Raw genomic sequence first — 11,836 nt, 5'->3', positions numbered from 1 at the left:
AAATTATATGGGTTTCTGCCATAAAACACCCCCATTTAGATACATTACTCTCTAAAGTTATCCCGGACGGAAAAGGGCATTTCTGGGATCTTCCGTTTTTCCACTACTAGCCTAGAGATGGAGCTTTTCCCTGGCACCTCCGTTTTGCTGACTGTCCCGTCAGTTGTAGCAGGATTGCTCCGCAGTACCCTGAAGATTCTTCTCTCTCTCTCCCCCCCCCGCCCATTCTTTGCCTAACTCCCGGGTTAACAATTTCGGCTCTTCACCAATCAATTTATTTTGGTCGCTCCTAAAATCTATGCCGATTTTAGGGAAAATAGGTGGTATTCCCCTCCCCCTCCAATCCCAGATTGCCGTTTTCCGTTTCTCATAGCGTGTCGTCCGCGCCCCCCTCCCCAAATCAACAGCTAATTGGCTTCCATAGTCTCTCTAGACCCAACTCAGGCAGTTATCTTTCTTCTACGCGTTGCATTCCTGCGTCTTCCGTGGGATCGAGACCCGAGGACAGATAATGCAACCCTTGCATCAACGCAGGCGCCCATATCTGCCGCCTTGGCATCCTGCCCGTTCTCCGCCTTTCCAGCTTCTCCCGCTCACCTTCCACTCTACTTCCTAGAGCTCGTCACACCCCTCTCTTTCGACTTTTTTTCCCTCTCTCCCGCCCTGTGCGCGCGGCGTCAGTTAAAGTGGCCGAGCTGCACTAATCAGGTGTGATAATCGAAGAGATATTCCTGATGTTCGGGAAAATGAAAGCCCAGGGGCCTCTTTTGAAGGAGATCGCAGCTAGACGAATTATTTTATGCATGTATCAAGAGATTAATCCGGATTTAAAGACTTAAATTAATTCCGCGGCGAACTCGAAGAAACTGTTGACTCTCAAAAGGGAAGGTAAAGTGTCAGAAAGCCCACACAAAGGACTTTGCATTTTCCAAGTTAATCCCCAAAACCCGCAATCTGTCCCGGGATTACCCTCTAAAGTTACCAGAGCTTCCAATCCAAACACTCATCGCCATTAGTCACCCCAAAAGCTCTTCTCCCGTGGCAGGAGGACTCCGTGGCAAGGGAAAGTAAACACAGAAATAAGAACATTAATTAGGTGCTTTTTGGGGCTTCCGTGGCTTCTGCGGACGGTCCTCTTTGCTGACAGCACCCCTGAAGTAAATGCTTAATCCTTCAGTTAACTTTTTCGTCCTCCTGGGTTGGTCCCCGGCATTGAAAATCAGGGGTTCTGGGCTGCATCACGCGGGTAGGACCAGGCAGAGGGTTGTCTCCATGGCCCTGCCGCTGCTATTACATTGGGACTGCATTCGACCCTGGCACTGCCCGCATGGAAGCACTTCGAAACCTTACGGGCGGGGGAGGGGACCGAGGGTAGTTTGCTGAGCAACGGAGCAGCCAAATCTTTGCTAACACGCATACACACACCGTCGCCTGCAAAAGGGAAGGGGGGGGAGGCAAAGCCGCTCCTCAGCCCCTCCTCCTTCAAGTCCTCTCCCTTTCCCCTTTTACCAGCCCTCGAAAGCGCCGAGCCAATCGTCTAGCCGCGTCCCCCTTTGACAGGCAGCGAGGTCCCCGCCTCCTCTGACGTCCCAAGCAGGATTTGCATGAGTTGCGCTGCTGCGAAAGGCTGCAGCTCAGTCGTCTGGAAAGGCGAAGTGAGTGGCGAGGAAGAGTCGTCTGTCTGCAGGACGCAAAGCCCCGGTTCCCCTCCTCCGGATCGCGTCGTTGTCCTCCCCCCCCCCGGAGAACAATTCTACAAAAATGGAGCTGCCGGCGGTGGGGGAGCATGTCTTCGCGGTGGAAAGCATCGAAAAGCAGCGAATGCGGAAGGTGAGCGACCAGCCAGTCTTGAAGCTCAAGGGTGGAAACTGGAGAACAGCCGAAGGGAGGTTGAGGGAAGCCTCCCAGAGATCTCTCCGGATCCTGACATCTTTTATCCTTCTCTTGCAGGGCCGAGCGGAATATCTCGTCAAATGGAGGGGATGGTCCTCCAAGTAAGTCCCGGGAAGGGAATCGGGCTCTGTCCTTAACGCGGGCTTAACGCTGTCGGATTCAGCCCCCCGCGAATATTCTGCCATGCTCCAGGAACCCCAAAAGTGCCTTCGTTTTTATGCATGGGTTAAAAAGGGAGAGCTCATTAATTGGGGAGGCGGCAGAATAGAAAGAGGCCGGGGGTGGTGGTGCAGAGCCAGCAGCTTCAGGGGAGGAAGGCAAGGCGGACTGATGTGCAGCAGTTGCAGAAAATGGCTCCTTTCCCTTGGAAAGCAGGCTCCATATTGCAGAACCGAGCAGCCCCGGAGATCGGGGAGGGGGGAGGGAGAGAGGGAGGAGAAAACCCATTTAAAAAAAACAAAAAAAAAAACACCCATGCTTGAAATCCTTGAATGTACTCGGGATGAAGAGGGCGGCGAAAGGCGATCACTGTTACTAGGTTGCTGTCCTGCTGGCAGTGAACTGCGCATTTAACCTGAGCAAATCCTCCGCTTGGGCTACTTTTGCTGGATCGAAGGAGCTGCAAATGAACTAAGGGATATGGAGCGGGGCGGGGGAGGGGTGGTTGAAGTCTGAAATGATGGAGTCTGTCCGGGAGTTGGGGGGGGGAGGGGAGAGAAGGGGCCGTCAGATTTGGAAATAGCGGAGGGAGGGATAAGCCTGGGAGTCTTTTTGGCCGGCTCCCTGAGGGGATCGGCGGGGCTTTGAACCCCGTCCTCTATAATATGCATGGAATTCCTCTGGAATAATAACTGCACTAAATAAACAGATCGGCATAACCTTCCTCCCTCCCGCCAACCAACCCATCCCCCTCGGGTTAGCGCCAGTCCTGAATGCGCAGTTTGAAACAGGTCCTAGAAAGCGGGGGGGAGGGGGGGGGCGATGACTATTACAGCCAGCTTCTAAAATGGCCCCACCGCACAGAGGGTATGTCTGCGAATAAGGGCTCCTTTTCCGAATAGCGCTGCATGAATAGTTAAGCTATTTTTAATGTCTTGCAATAGTCCAATAATGCCATGTTTTCATCTTTTGCAAGATATAACACGTGGGAGCCCGAGGAAAATATCCTGGATCCCAGGCTGCTAATCGCTTTTCAAAACAGGTGAGTTCGCCTCGCCGTGGGAGCTTGGGGGTTGCTGACGCGGGGGAAGTCTGGCCCGATCGGGCTTTTTCGGAGAAGAAGGAAGCTTCCAAACAGTCGTCCCTGCAGCGCGGGTGGGGGGGGGGGACACACGAAGGAGCCCGCGGCGGTGGAAGAAAACGCCCCCTATTTCGGCTGTGCAGGGCAAGTCGGCGGGAGCGTGGCAGCCTTGTGCAAATCGCGCTGCATGTTACGGAACTTCAGTTTTAACCCCTGCTTCGCTGCGTGGCGGGACTTCCTTTTGCAGCGTGAAGTTGCCTGGTTTAAGCTCGCTGCTGGCTTGTGGCGCCTGCACGTGACGGAAGGGAGAGGCGGCGGGGTGTGCGCCGCCTGAGCCCTGCTGCTTCTGCGCTTGGGCAGCTTTTTTGCTAAGCCTCCCCGGGTGGAATCGCGACCGCAAAAGTGCCCGCGCATGAGGCCCCGTCTCGGTGACAGCTCGCAAAATGCATGCATACCGGGCGGGGCTTGGGGAAGCCTAGGAGGAGCATCGCGAAGGTTGAAAGGCTGGGCTGCACACAGCACAGCACAACACAACACACACGGAGAACACACACACACACACAACCGCCTCTGTCCCTGGCTGCGCGCGCCTGATTTCCTGCAGGATCTTGACCTCGAGGCAAATGTCATCTTCAAGCCTTGAGGAAGAGGCGGCGACGGTATTCTTGCTCTTTGCCTTTTTCCCCGAGTTCCCAAAATGTTGCCGGAGCCTGCTTGGAGGCTCTGACCTAACCTTATTCCTCTCTGCCTTGCAAAGGATTAAATGCGGGGGGGGGATCGGGAATCGTGGGTCCTTAAATTGCAGGGAGCGAGGAGAACCTGCACCCCTTGCGTGGCTTCGTCTCCCGCCCTTCCTCCCGTTTGTGGCGCTCTGGCCAGTCGCGGTGAGCAAAGGCCGCACTTGGTCGGGGAGACGACCTTCCCTCTCCTGCATTAGGTCGATAATTTGGTTCATTTGCCGTTAAGCAAACCGGAAGGGGGGAGCAGAATCCCCACCCTTCGCCTTGTCAGCGAATGAGCGGCCTCTGAGGCTGCGGTGTGGAGAAGGGCCTTATCGTATGAATCCTAATGAGGTGATTAGCATCCAGTGCAGCGCCCACTGCAGCCGCCCTGGCAGTGCCTGGGTGGGAAGTTGGATGCTTGTTGCTGATAGTTCCTACAGCACTGCAGCCTGTTCTTCTTCTGGGCCGCTTTATCTGGTTTGCTGTTTCCTGCAATCTATTGCATTATTGCTGTTTGTACAAAATCTGGATTTGTCTTTTGGAGCCTTGCCTGCTTTTTGTATATGTCATGCTTGAGTACTGTTCTGCTTAATGTGACCCAGCTTCACTGACCTCAAAAGTAAGTGCTGGTTTGTTCTTGAATGGGAGACCACCAAAATACAGATTTGGTATTAGGGGAATGCTTCCTATGACAAAGAGTGAATGGGGCAAAGCAATGGAAGTGAAGCATAGTTTTTCATATTCTAAATAGTTTTATTTGGCTGGAAGCAGCTGTGTTTTCCAGGAGGTTTGAAGGGCTGGCTTGCACATCTGAAGCTTCTTTGCTTTCAAATAAAAGCTGGTTGTTTGGCTAAGAACATATCTGTAGTGGTAGAAGTTTCATAGAACATGGTGGGACTTACTTTTGGGGATATTTGTAAAGCAGCAATATCAGTAAACGCAAGAGTTGGCTGGCAGGTTCAGATTCAAATTTTTAACTAAATAGTAGCCAGTTTATAAATCGAGGTTGCAAAGGCCTTCGGAAGAAGTTCTGGTTTCTGCTCAATTGAAATTTGAGCAGATAGATGAATGGTTTGTAGGAAATGAAAATAGCTGAAATCTAAACTGGCTCTTTTGGATGTCTGAGCAGCACTGATGACATTCTGGACACTCTGGGGAGGAGAAATTTTCAGACTTGCCAGTGTCTTCGTAAAAGTTTTAAAAGACTTTTTTTTTGTCTTAGTGATTTATATTTGGAGTGTGCATGCCTGTATTGTAGCTCATTCCTGTGTCTTTGATGTATGACAGAATTCCCCCCCTCCCCCAATCTTGGCTTTTCCACTTTCTGATCTGCCCATTTAATATGTGCTGTATGAAAATACATAATTGCCCCTCCCTTCCTGCTTATTTCTGGATGTCATTGCTCTCTATAGCACAGGCCCTTGAGGGAGCCATGCTTACTGACTGGTATTAATTCCTGTGACCTTTCAGTGTTTCCTCGTGTTTCCTGTAGTCTCTTCCTGCTGCTGTGTTCTAAACACTCAGGGCGGCCCCATGTGTCTCTCCTTAAAAGACACACTGATTCAGTGACGCTTATTCCCAGGAAGTCTGCCTAGGATTGTCACTTTCATCTTCTGTCTGTATTAAACTAGCATGATAGTGGTCCATAAGTCTGAAGTCAAACATTTCTAATTGTATCTTTGTTGATTTTTTAAATCTTTCTTCAGGGAGAGGCAAGAGCAACTTATGGGATACCGCAAGCGAGGACCAAAACCAAAGCCACTGGTAGTTCAGGTAAATTCAATTAATTGTGCTGCTTTTCTTTCATTGGAGTAAAATGAAATAATCTATACTAAAAGTGAAAGTAATTGACTCCTGAAGGTAGAATCTTGCTGAACAGGCTGACTTGTTTTTTTTCTCTTTTTTTTTTTTAAAAAAAAAAAGAGGCTTTGTTGGTGACTAGTTTGTTTTCCTTCAATTAATTAATATTCCCTTCCTTTTCTAGTGTATATCCCAAGGGGGAAAATTTCATCTTGATTTCATCATGTTCTCAGAGACCCATATGCACACTTGCCTTGTTAACTATAAATGCCTTAGGAAGCCCTGTTCTACCCATTCTTTGTCTTTTACAACCAGCTCACTTCATAACAACAGCTTCAGAAGGCCTCAAGGCCAGTGCAAACTCTAACATGGCACAATATTTGTCAGGCTTGGGCTGAATCCTGAAAGTCCATAACTGTGTCTTCCAGATTTAAAAGGGTTTCTGGGAAGCAGCGGAATGAAGCCTGTTGCCTACAACTCACTGGCTTGCCTTCTCTAACAGAAATCCTTGCAGTTAGGAAGGATCATGCCTAGTTGGGTTATAAGGATTAGCAAAGCAAAGGGCCAAGGAAGAACTGGCCAGAGAAAAGGCATGCAGATGCAATGGGTAGGATGTTTTGTTCATCTGTATTCCTAGCTGCTGCTTTTCCTTGCCTTGCCACATTTGCTGCTCATGTAGTATTTTTGCGTTTATGCTCAAAGGGATGATTGGGTGAAAGAATGTCTTATTTCTTCTACTCTCCTGTATAGCTCTGTCAGGGGAAGGTTACAGCAAGAGCATCCCTTTATCATGACTTTGTAAAGTCTTCTGAGCTGCCAAGCCAGATGCTTGTTCTGATCAGTTCCAGAAGCTTTTCTGAAATTCCTAATCTATATTTTCCTCCCCACTTACAGCTGCCATCTTTTGCACGTCGCTCTAATATCCTCAGCGGCCTGCAGGACCCAGCCGTGGAGAACAGGCCCAAGCTGGATCTCAGCAGCTCAGGCAAAAGCCAGCAGCATCAGTACGAACTCAACAGCAAGAAGCACCATCAGTATCAGCCCAACAGCAAGGAGAGCAGCATCAAACACCAGTCGCACAGCAAAGGGAAGTACTACTATCAGCTGAACAGCAAAAAGCACCACCACTATCAGCCGGACCCCAAGATGTATGAACCTCACTACCAGCCTAACAACAAGGAGCCACAGCAAGGACAGGCCTGCTTGGAGCACAGCAAAAGCCCGTTAATGTCCCAGTCAGACAAGTGGTCCCATGGCTCCACAAAGAGTTTGCTGAATCCTATCAAGAGTTTGACTGGGGTTGAAGGAAAGAACGGGGCAGAGAAGAACCTCTCCAATGGTACAGGGCCACCAACACCATCTCCCCGGGAGGGCGTGACCAGCAATGGCATTGGTGGCAAAATGAAAATTGTGAAGAACAAAAATAAGAATGGACGCATTGTGATTGTCATGAGCAAGTACATGGAGAATGGCATGCAGGCAGTAAAGATTAAGTCTGGAGAGCCCCCAAAGAAGCGGGTGGCCGAGGAGAGGACTACTAAGAGAGCGTCGGAGGAGAGGCAGGACTCCTGGAAAAAGCCCGGGGAGGAGAGGTGGCTGAATAGTGCTCTCAGAGGGAAAGCTGGCACAGAGGTCAGTCAGCTTCCTTCTGAGATAGGAAGCAGCCCTTCCAAGACAGTGGCTTCCAGCCAAGAACCACCTGTTCCTGAGCAGCAGCCTTTGCAGCTGACCACCAAGCCCAACCTGGTTGCCTGGACCCTGGATCCCAGCCAGCAGGAGCAGACTTCCCCTACCCCAGGACTGAGCCTTTCACCCAGTTACAGTGGCTCCCGGAAACGCTGCCTTTCTGAGCCCCATGGAGACAAGGAGAGTGGCAAGAAGCGCCTCACTTCCCGGAGCATTAGTGCCCCCACCTCCCTGAACTCTCCTGGCCCGGAAAAACTTGAGTCCCCGGCCTTTCCCACCTCTCAGCCTGAGGTCATCCTGTTGGACTCTGACTTAGATGAGCCCATAGACTTGCGTTGTGTCAAGACTCGGGGGGACAGGGAGCTTGGCTTAGTGCAGGTGAAGCCGGAGATTGTGCCAGTGTCACCAGAACAGTCGAGGCCAGAGCCGGAAAAGCAGGTGGAGCACTTTGAAGTGGAGGAGGAAGAGGAGCCTGTGCAAGAGTTCAAGCCTTTTTTTGGGAATATAATAATTACGGATGTGACTGCAAACTGCCTGACAGTGACCTTTAAGGAATATGTGACAGTGTGAGGAGCTTAGGGGCAAGCTCTTCCTCCTGTCTCTCTCCCTAGGCAGCCTGGCTCCTCCCCTAAGATACCGCTCTACCCGGAGAAACTCTTTGGCACTGCGGAGCAGCAGCAAAGAGCAGGTCCTCTTGAGATCAAATACACTTCGCTGCCTGGAAGAAGGGAGGGTCGGGTGCAAGGCTTCCCCTCAGCCTTCAGGGCTTCCTGCAAGGCGCTCTTCGCCTGCCAGAATCTCGGGCATCAGGATGCATCGAGGGGTGCCGGCTCCCCAGTTAACTCACGGGAGAAGAGTTCTATAGTATTATATTTTAACAGTGCTAACTTGTTCAGTGGTTCATGCTCCCGTTTGTATGTGGTGTTGCTAAAAAATGTATTGTTTGAACTGAAGGCAGGCCTCCCCAGGTGGGTCATGCAATTATATTTATTTGTAGGTATTTATATAATGAAATATAAAAAGCCTAGATTTATGGAGTTCCCTAGAATGCCCTATATATATATATAATTATATTAAATACATATATATTATATATATATAAAAAGCTATATCAGAATATTTTCTTTCCTTCCCTTTTTAAAAGCCACCTCTTTTTGATTTCCTTGCTCCTTGTTTTTGTAAAACTGCAGGACCATCATTCATATATATATATATATATATATATATATATATATATATATATATATATATATATATATATATATATATATATACATACATACATACACACGGTGTGTGTGTCTGTGTATGTATATATGTATATATACAGTATATATGTATACATGCACACATACACACATTTTTCTATCTCAGTGTGCAAACCCCCCCCCCCCAAATCATCTAAAGCTATTATAGAAATTGCTGCTACTAGAAATGTCTAAACTATACGCTTCCAATTATTATGAATTGCTTGAATGTAAATATTAAATGGTAATATGTGGAAAGTGCATTTGATGTTCTGCAGCTGGCCTAGGCCGGGATGGCAAAAGCTAGCTGTGAAGCAGGAGGGCCTCAGCCCCTGACAGGCACCTTGGTGCCTTCAGAAACTAGAGGGAGGAGGAAGGTAAACTCTGTGTCATGCAGTCATTACAAAGGTCTATAAACCTTTCAAAAAATGACAGGTGGTGTGGAGTCCTTTTATTGAAACATTTGGGATCCTGGCTGCAACACATACAGTTCAAGTGGCCAATCTGGTTGCTTGCTTTTCAGATGCAGACGAGAGAGACTCAGGTAATAATAACCTTGTGGTGCCACAAACAGAACTTCATGACACACGAAGTTCTCAGAGAGTCCTCAAAAGCTGGGCTTGCAAATGATAGGTAAGCAGTTTTGCTGTGGAATGCTTTCCGAAATAGTGCAAGGAAAAGGGAGGAGCCACGCACATTTATTATCACCAAACTGGTTCGTACATAATGACCTGGAACATGCTATTATCTTGCCCATGGTGTTCTATATGTAATAGAAAACATTATCTTAAGTCAGTTTTAATTTCTTAAGAAAGCTTAAATATAATGAGTCATTGAGATGAAATGATAGTAAAAGGCTTCTTTCTCCACTGCCTGTGACATCTAAGCCTTAAGAATGATTTATTTTGAACGCGGTGGGTGCTCTGCCCTGTTAGGTTGGGGTGTGTGCAGGAAGGTGAATTTTACATCGGTAGCATTTACCAAAATCGTTCTAACTAGATTTCCAACTATAGTCACCAGAATGCTGCTCACCATTAAGCAAACAATGCCTTTGCTTTTGCCTATTCTTGCATGTCATGCAGAGATAAAGAACGTGGCACAGTTAGTGGGTAGTAGCAGCAGCAGCTTATTTGCTGTAAAGGTTATTGAGAAAGCCAAATAACAGTCTTCCTCAAAGAATGCGGTTGAGCTGTGGTAACTGAAACCCCTGGTTCAGTTTCATAACCCCAAAGTAATATATCTCTTGTCTCTGAAAAATCAAAATTAACTGAAAAGAAGCTCTCCTGCCAGATGTCTCCAGGATAAGTCCTGATCAGCAGAATGGAAGGTGCTAGCAGCCTGTACCTCAGCAAGTTGTTGGTTTCTCTAATTCAGCATTGTCAGTACCAGCAGGAAGGCTTCTTGGGGCTTTGTGCTTGCTAAGCATGTATTTGGTCTCTGAACTAAGGAGTGTGGCAGAATTCATTAAAACTTGGGCCTGAGCTCTAGAAGGATGGAGGATACACCAGATCTGAATCTAAATAATAATCAAGGTTGAAACACTTTGCTGAAGATATTGGGTTCTGTGGGGGAGGATGATGGAGACAGTCTTGTGAACACAATGACAAGGAAATTACACTTCTCTGTTTGGGAATGGTTTCATCTTGCCCTGTGGTAGCTAATACATGTTTAAGGCAGCCATCCCATCGCTGCAAAGCAAATAAGAATTTGAAGGAATTAATGCTAATTCCCATCTGAGTAATCAAAGATGCTAGCTAGGGTGAAAAATCAATCCTTTCTTGGAAGCAAAATGAATTGAAGGCAGGACATGCTTTCCAAGAAGCACACCTTCAACTGGATTGTGTGTGTCTGACTCATGCTAACACCTCTCTGAGAAAGAGCGTAGGACTTTAATCGTGTCACAACATTGAACAACAGTTCATGGAAATTGAACAAAGTCTCTTTCAAAAAATATTGGAAGAAGGTTAAAAACTAACACAGTGGCAGTAATCTGTCCGATTAATGGCCTGATTTGGCTTAAAACTGCTCAAAAGCAACCCCCAATTTTTGAGTTTTTTTTTTCCTGTCCTACATGTAAATATACTTCTTTTTTTAAAAAAAAAAATCAAACCTTTCTTCCCGAGCCAAATTCTTGTTAAATATAAACCAGTGGTAAGCTATTGCAATAATATGGCAACCTATATCTATACAGAAACAAGTGCCATTGAACTGAATTGGATTTCCTTCAGGTAAATGTGTATTGAGTTATGGTCTGTAAGAACAAAGTTGAATTTCCAAATTAAAATTTTAAGAATTTTGGGGAAACTCAAGGGAAAAATTTAATATTTTTTTTTTAATTAAATTACGTTCCTATCTTCTGCCTCATCAGTTTCTCATAAATTGGTTTATCACATTTATTCCTAATTTAAAGGTAGAGAGAAATTGAGGAAAAGCCCTTTTATTTTTCAAAATAAAAATGCTGTGTTCCCATCCCCTGCTTCATCTGTTTCTCATGAGTTAGTTTATTTATACCCAACTTGAGAGAGAATTCTGGTTTCTGAGTCTCAAGCTAAGGGCTGAGTTTTTTTTTAAAAGAAATCAAACAGGTTCTTGTCTACTGATCCTTCACTTAAAAAAAAAACAGGAAGAGAAAAGACACTCGAGTCAAATCGGTTACTGAATTGTGGATAAGACAAAGTTCTTTGGATTTAATTGCTATAGTATTGTCAAGTGCAAAACATATTTTTCAAAAACTGAAAAAGTACCAAACCATGAAATGGAATATGCCCCTCACAGCTCCTGTATTGTGCCACACTTCCTGTATCAGAAATATGTCAGTGGTTATGAGATGAATCTTCCTGTTTCTCTGGCAACCCTAATTACATTTAATACCTTTAATCATTGGTGGTTAGCAGTTTGTGCAAAATGCATTATTGCTTGTATATTAAAAACAGCTTAATTGCAACTTGTTTTAAGCTCATCCAAGTGCTTGCATACTCCCTTCTCCATATCACCTAACCCCTGACTGATCTGAACAGAGAAGCTGAAAAAGCCCTGAGTACTTTGGCAGAGTTTGTGGAGTGTTTTGATGAACGCCATTTCCTGTAAGCATTTCTTGCACCAAAGAAGTACAAGTAACTGACAGGCTGCTTCAGGTGCAGCTGAGATAGGAAGTAGGCAAAACGGATGGGGCTCATCCGCTGGTCAAATAGCGAAGAAAGAAACTATATTTTTAGTGTGTGATGTTTGCTGTTCAGATTTGCTTGCTG

At 46.7% G+C, this 11,836-nt stretch overlaps 1 protein-coding gene across 1 annotated transcript; it reads left to right on the top strand.

Moving 5' to 3' along the window:
• Positions 1-1,655: 1,655 nt before the first annotated feature.
• CBX4 (chromobox 4) lies at positions 1,656-8,499 on the top strand. The gene is made up of 5 exons (XM_070937677.1): positions 1,656-1,830; positions 1,951-1,994; positions 3,029-3,094; positions 5,562-5,628; positions 6,550-8,499. The coding sequence occupies exons 1-5, from the start codon at positions 1,762-1,764 to the stop codon at positions 7,909-7,911; spliced, it is 1,608 nt and encodes a 535-aa protein (XP_070793778.1). The 5' UTR covers positions 1,656-1,761; the 3' UTR covers positions 7,912-8,499.
• The last annotated feature ends 3,337 nt before the right edge of the window (positions 8,500-11,836 follow it).

The sequence above is a fragment of the Pituophis catenifer genome, unplaced genomic scaffold (assembly GCF_029215685.1).
Source record: "Pituophis catenifer annectens isolate HBS135680 unplaced genomic scaffold, rPitCat1.0.hap2 SCAF_2, whole genome shotgun sequence".
In the NCBI taxonomy this organism is placed as follows: domain Eukaryota; kingdom Metazoa; phylum Chordata; class Lepidosauria; order Squamata; family Colubridae; genus Pituophis; species Pituophis catenifer.
The sequence above is the reverse complement of the archived record's forward strand: the minus strand, read 5'-3'. Positions and strand labels throughout refer to the sequence as shown.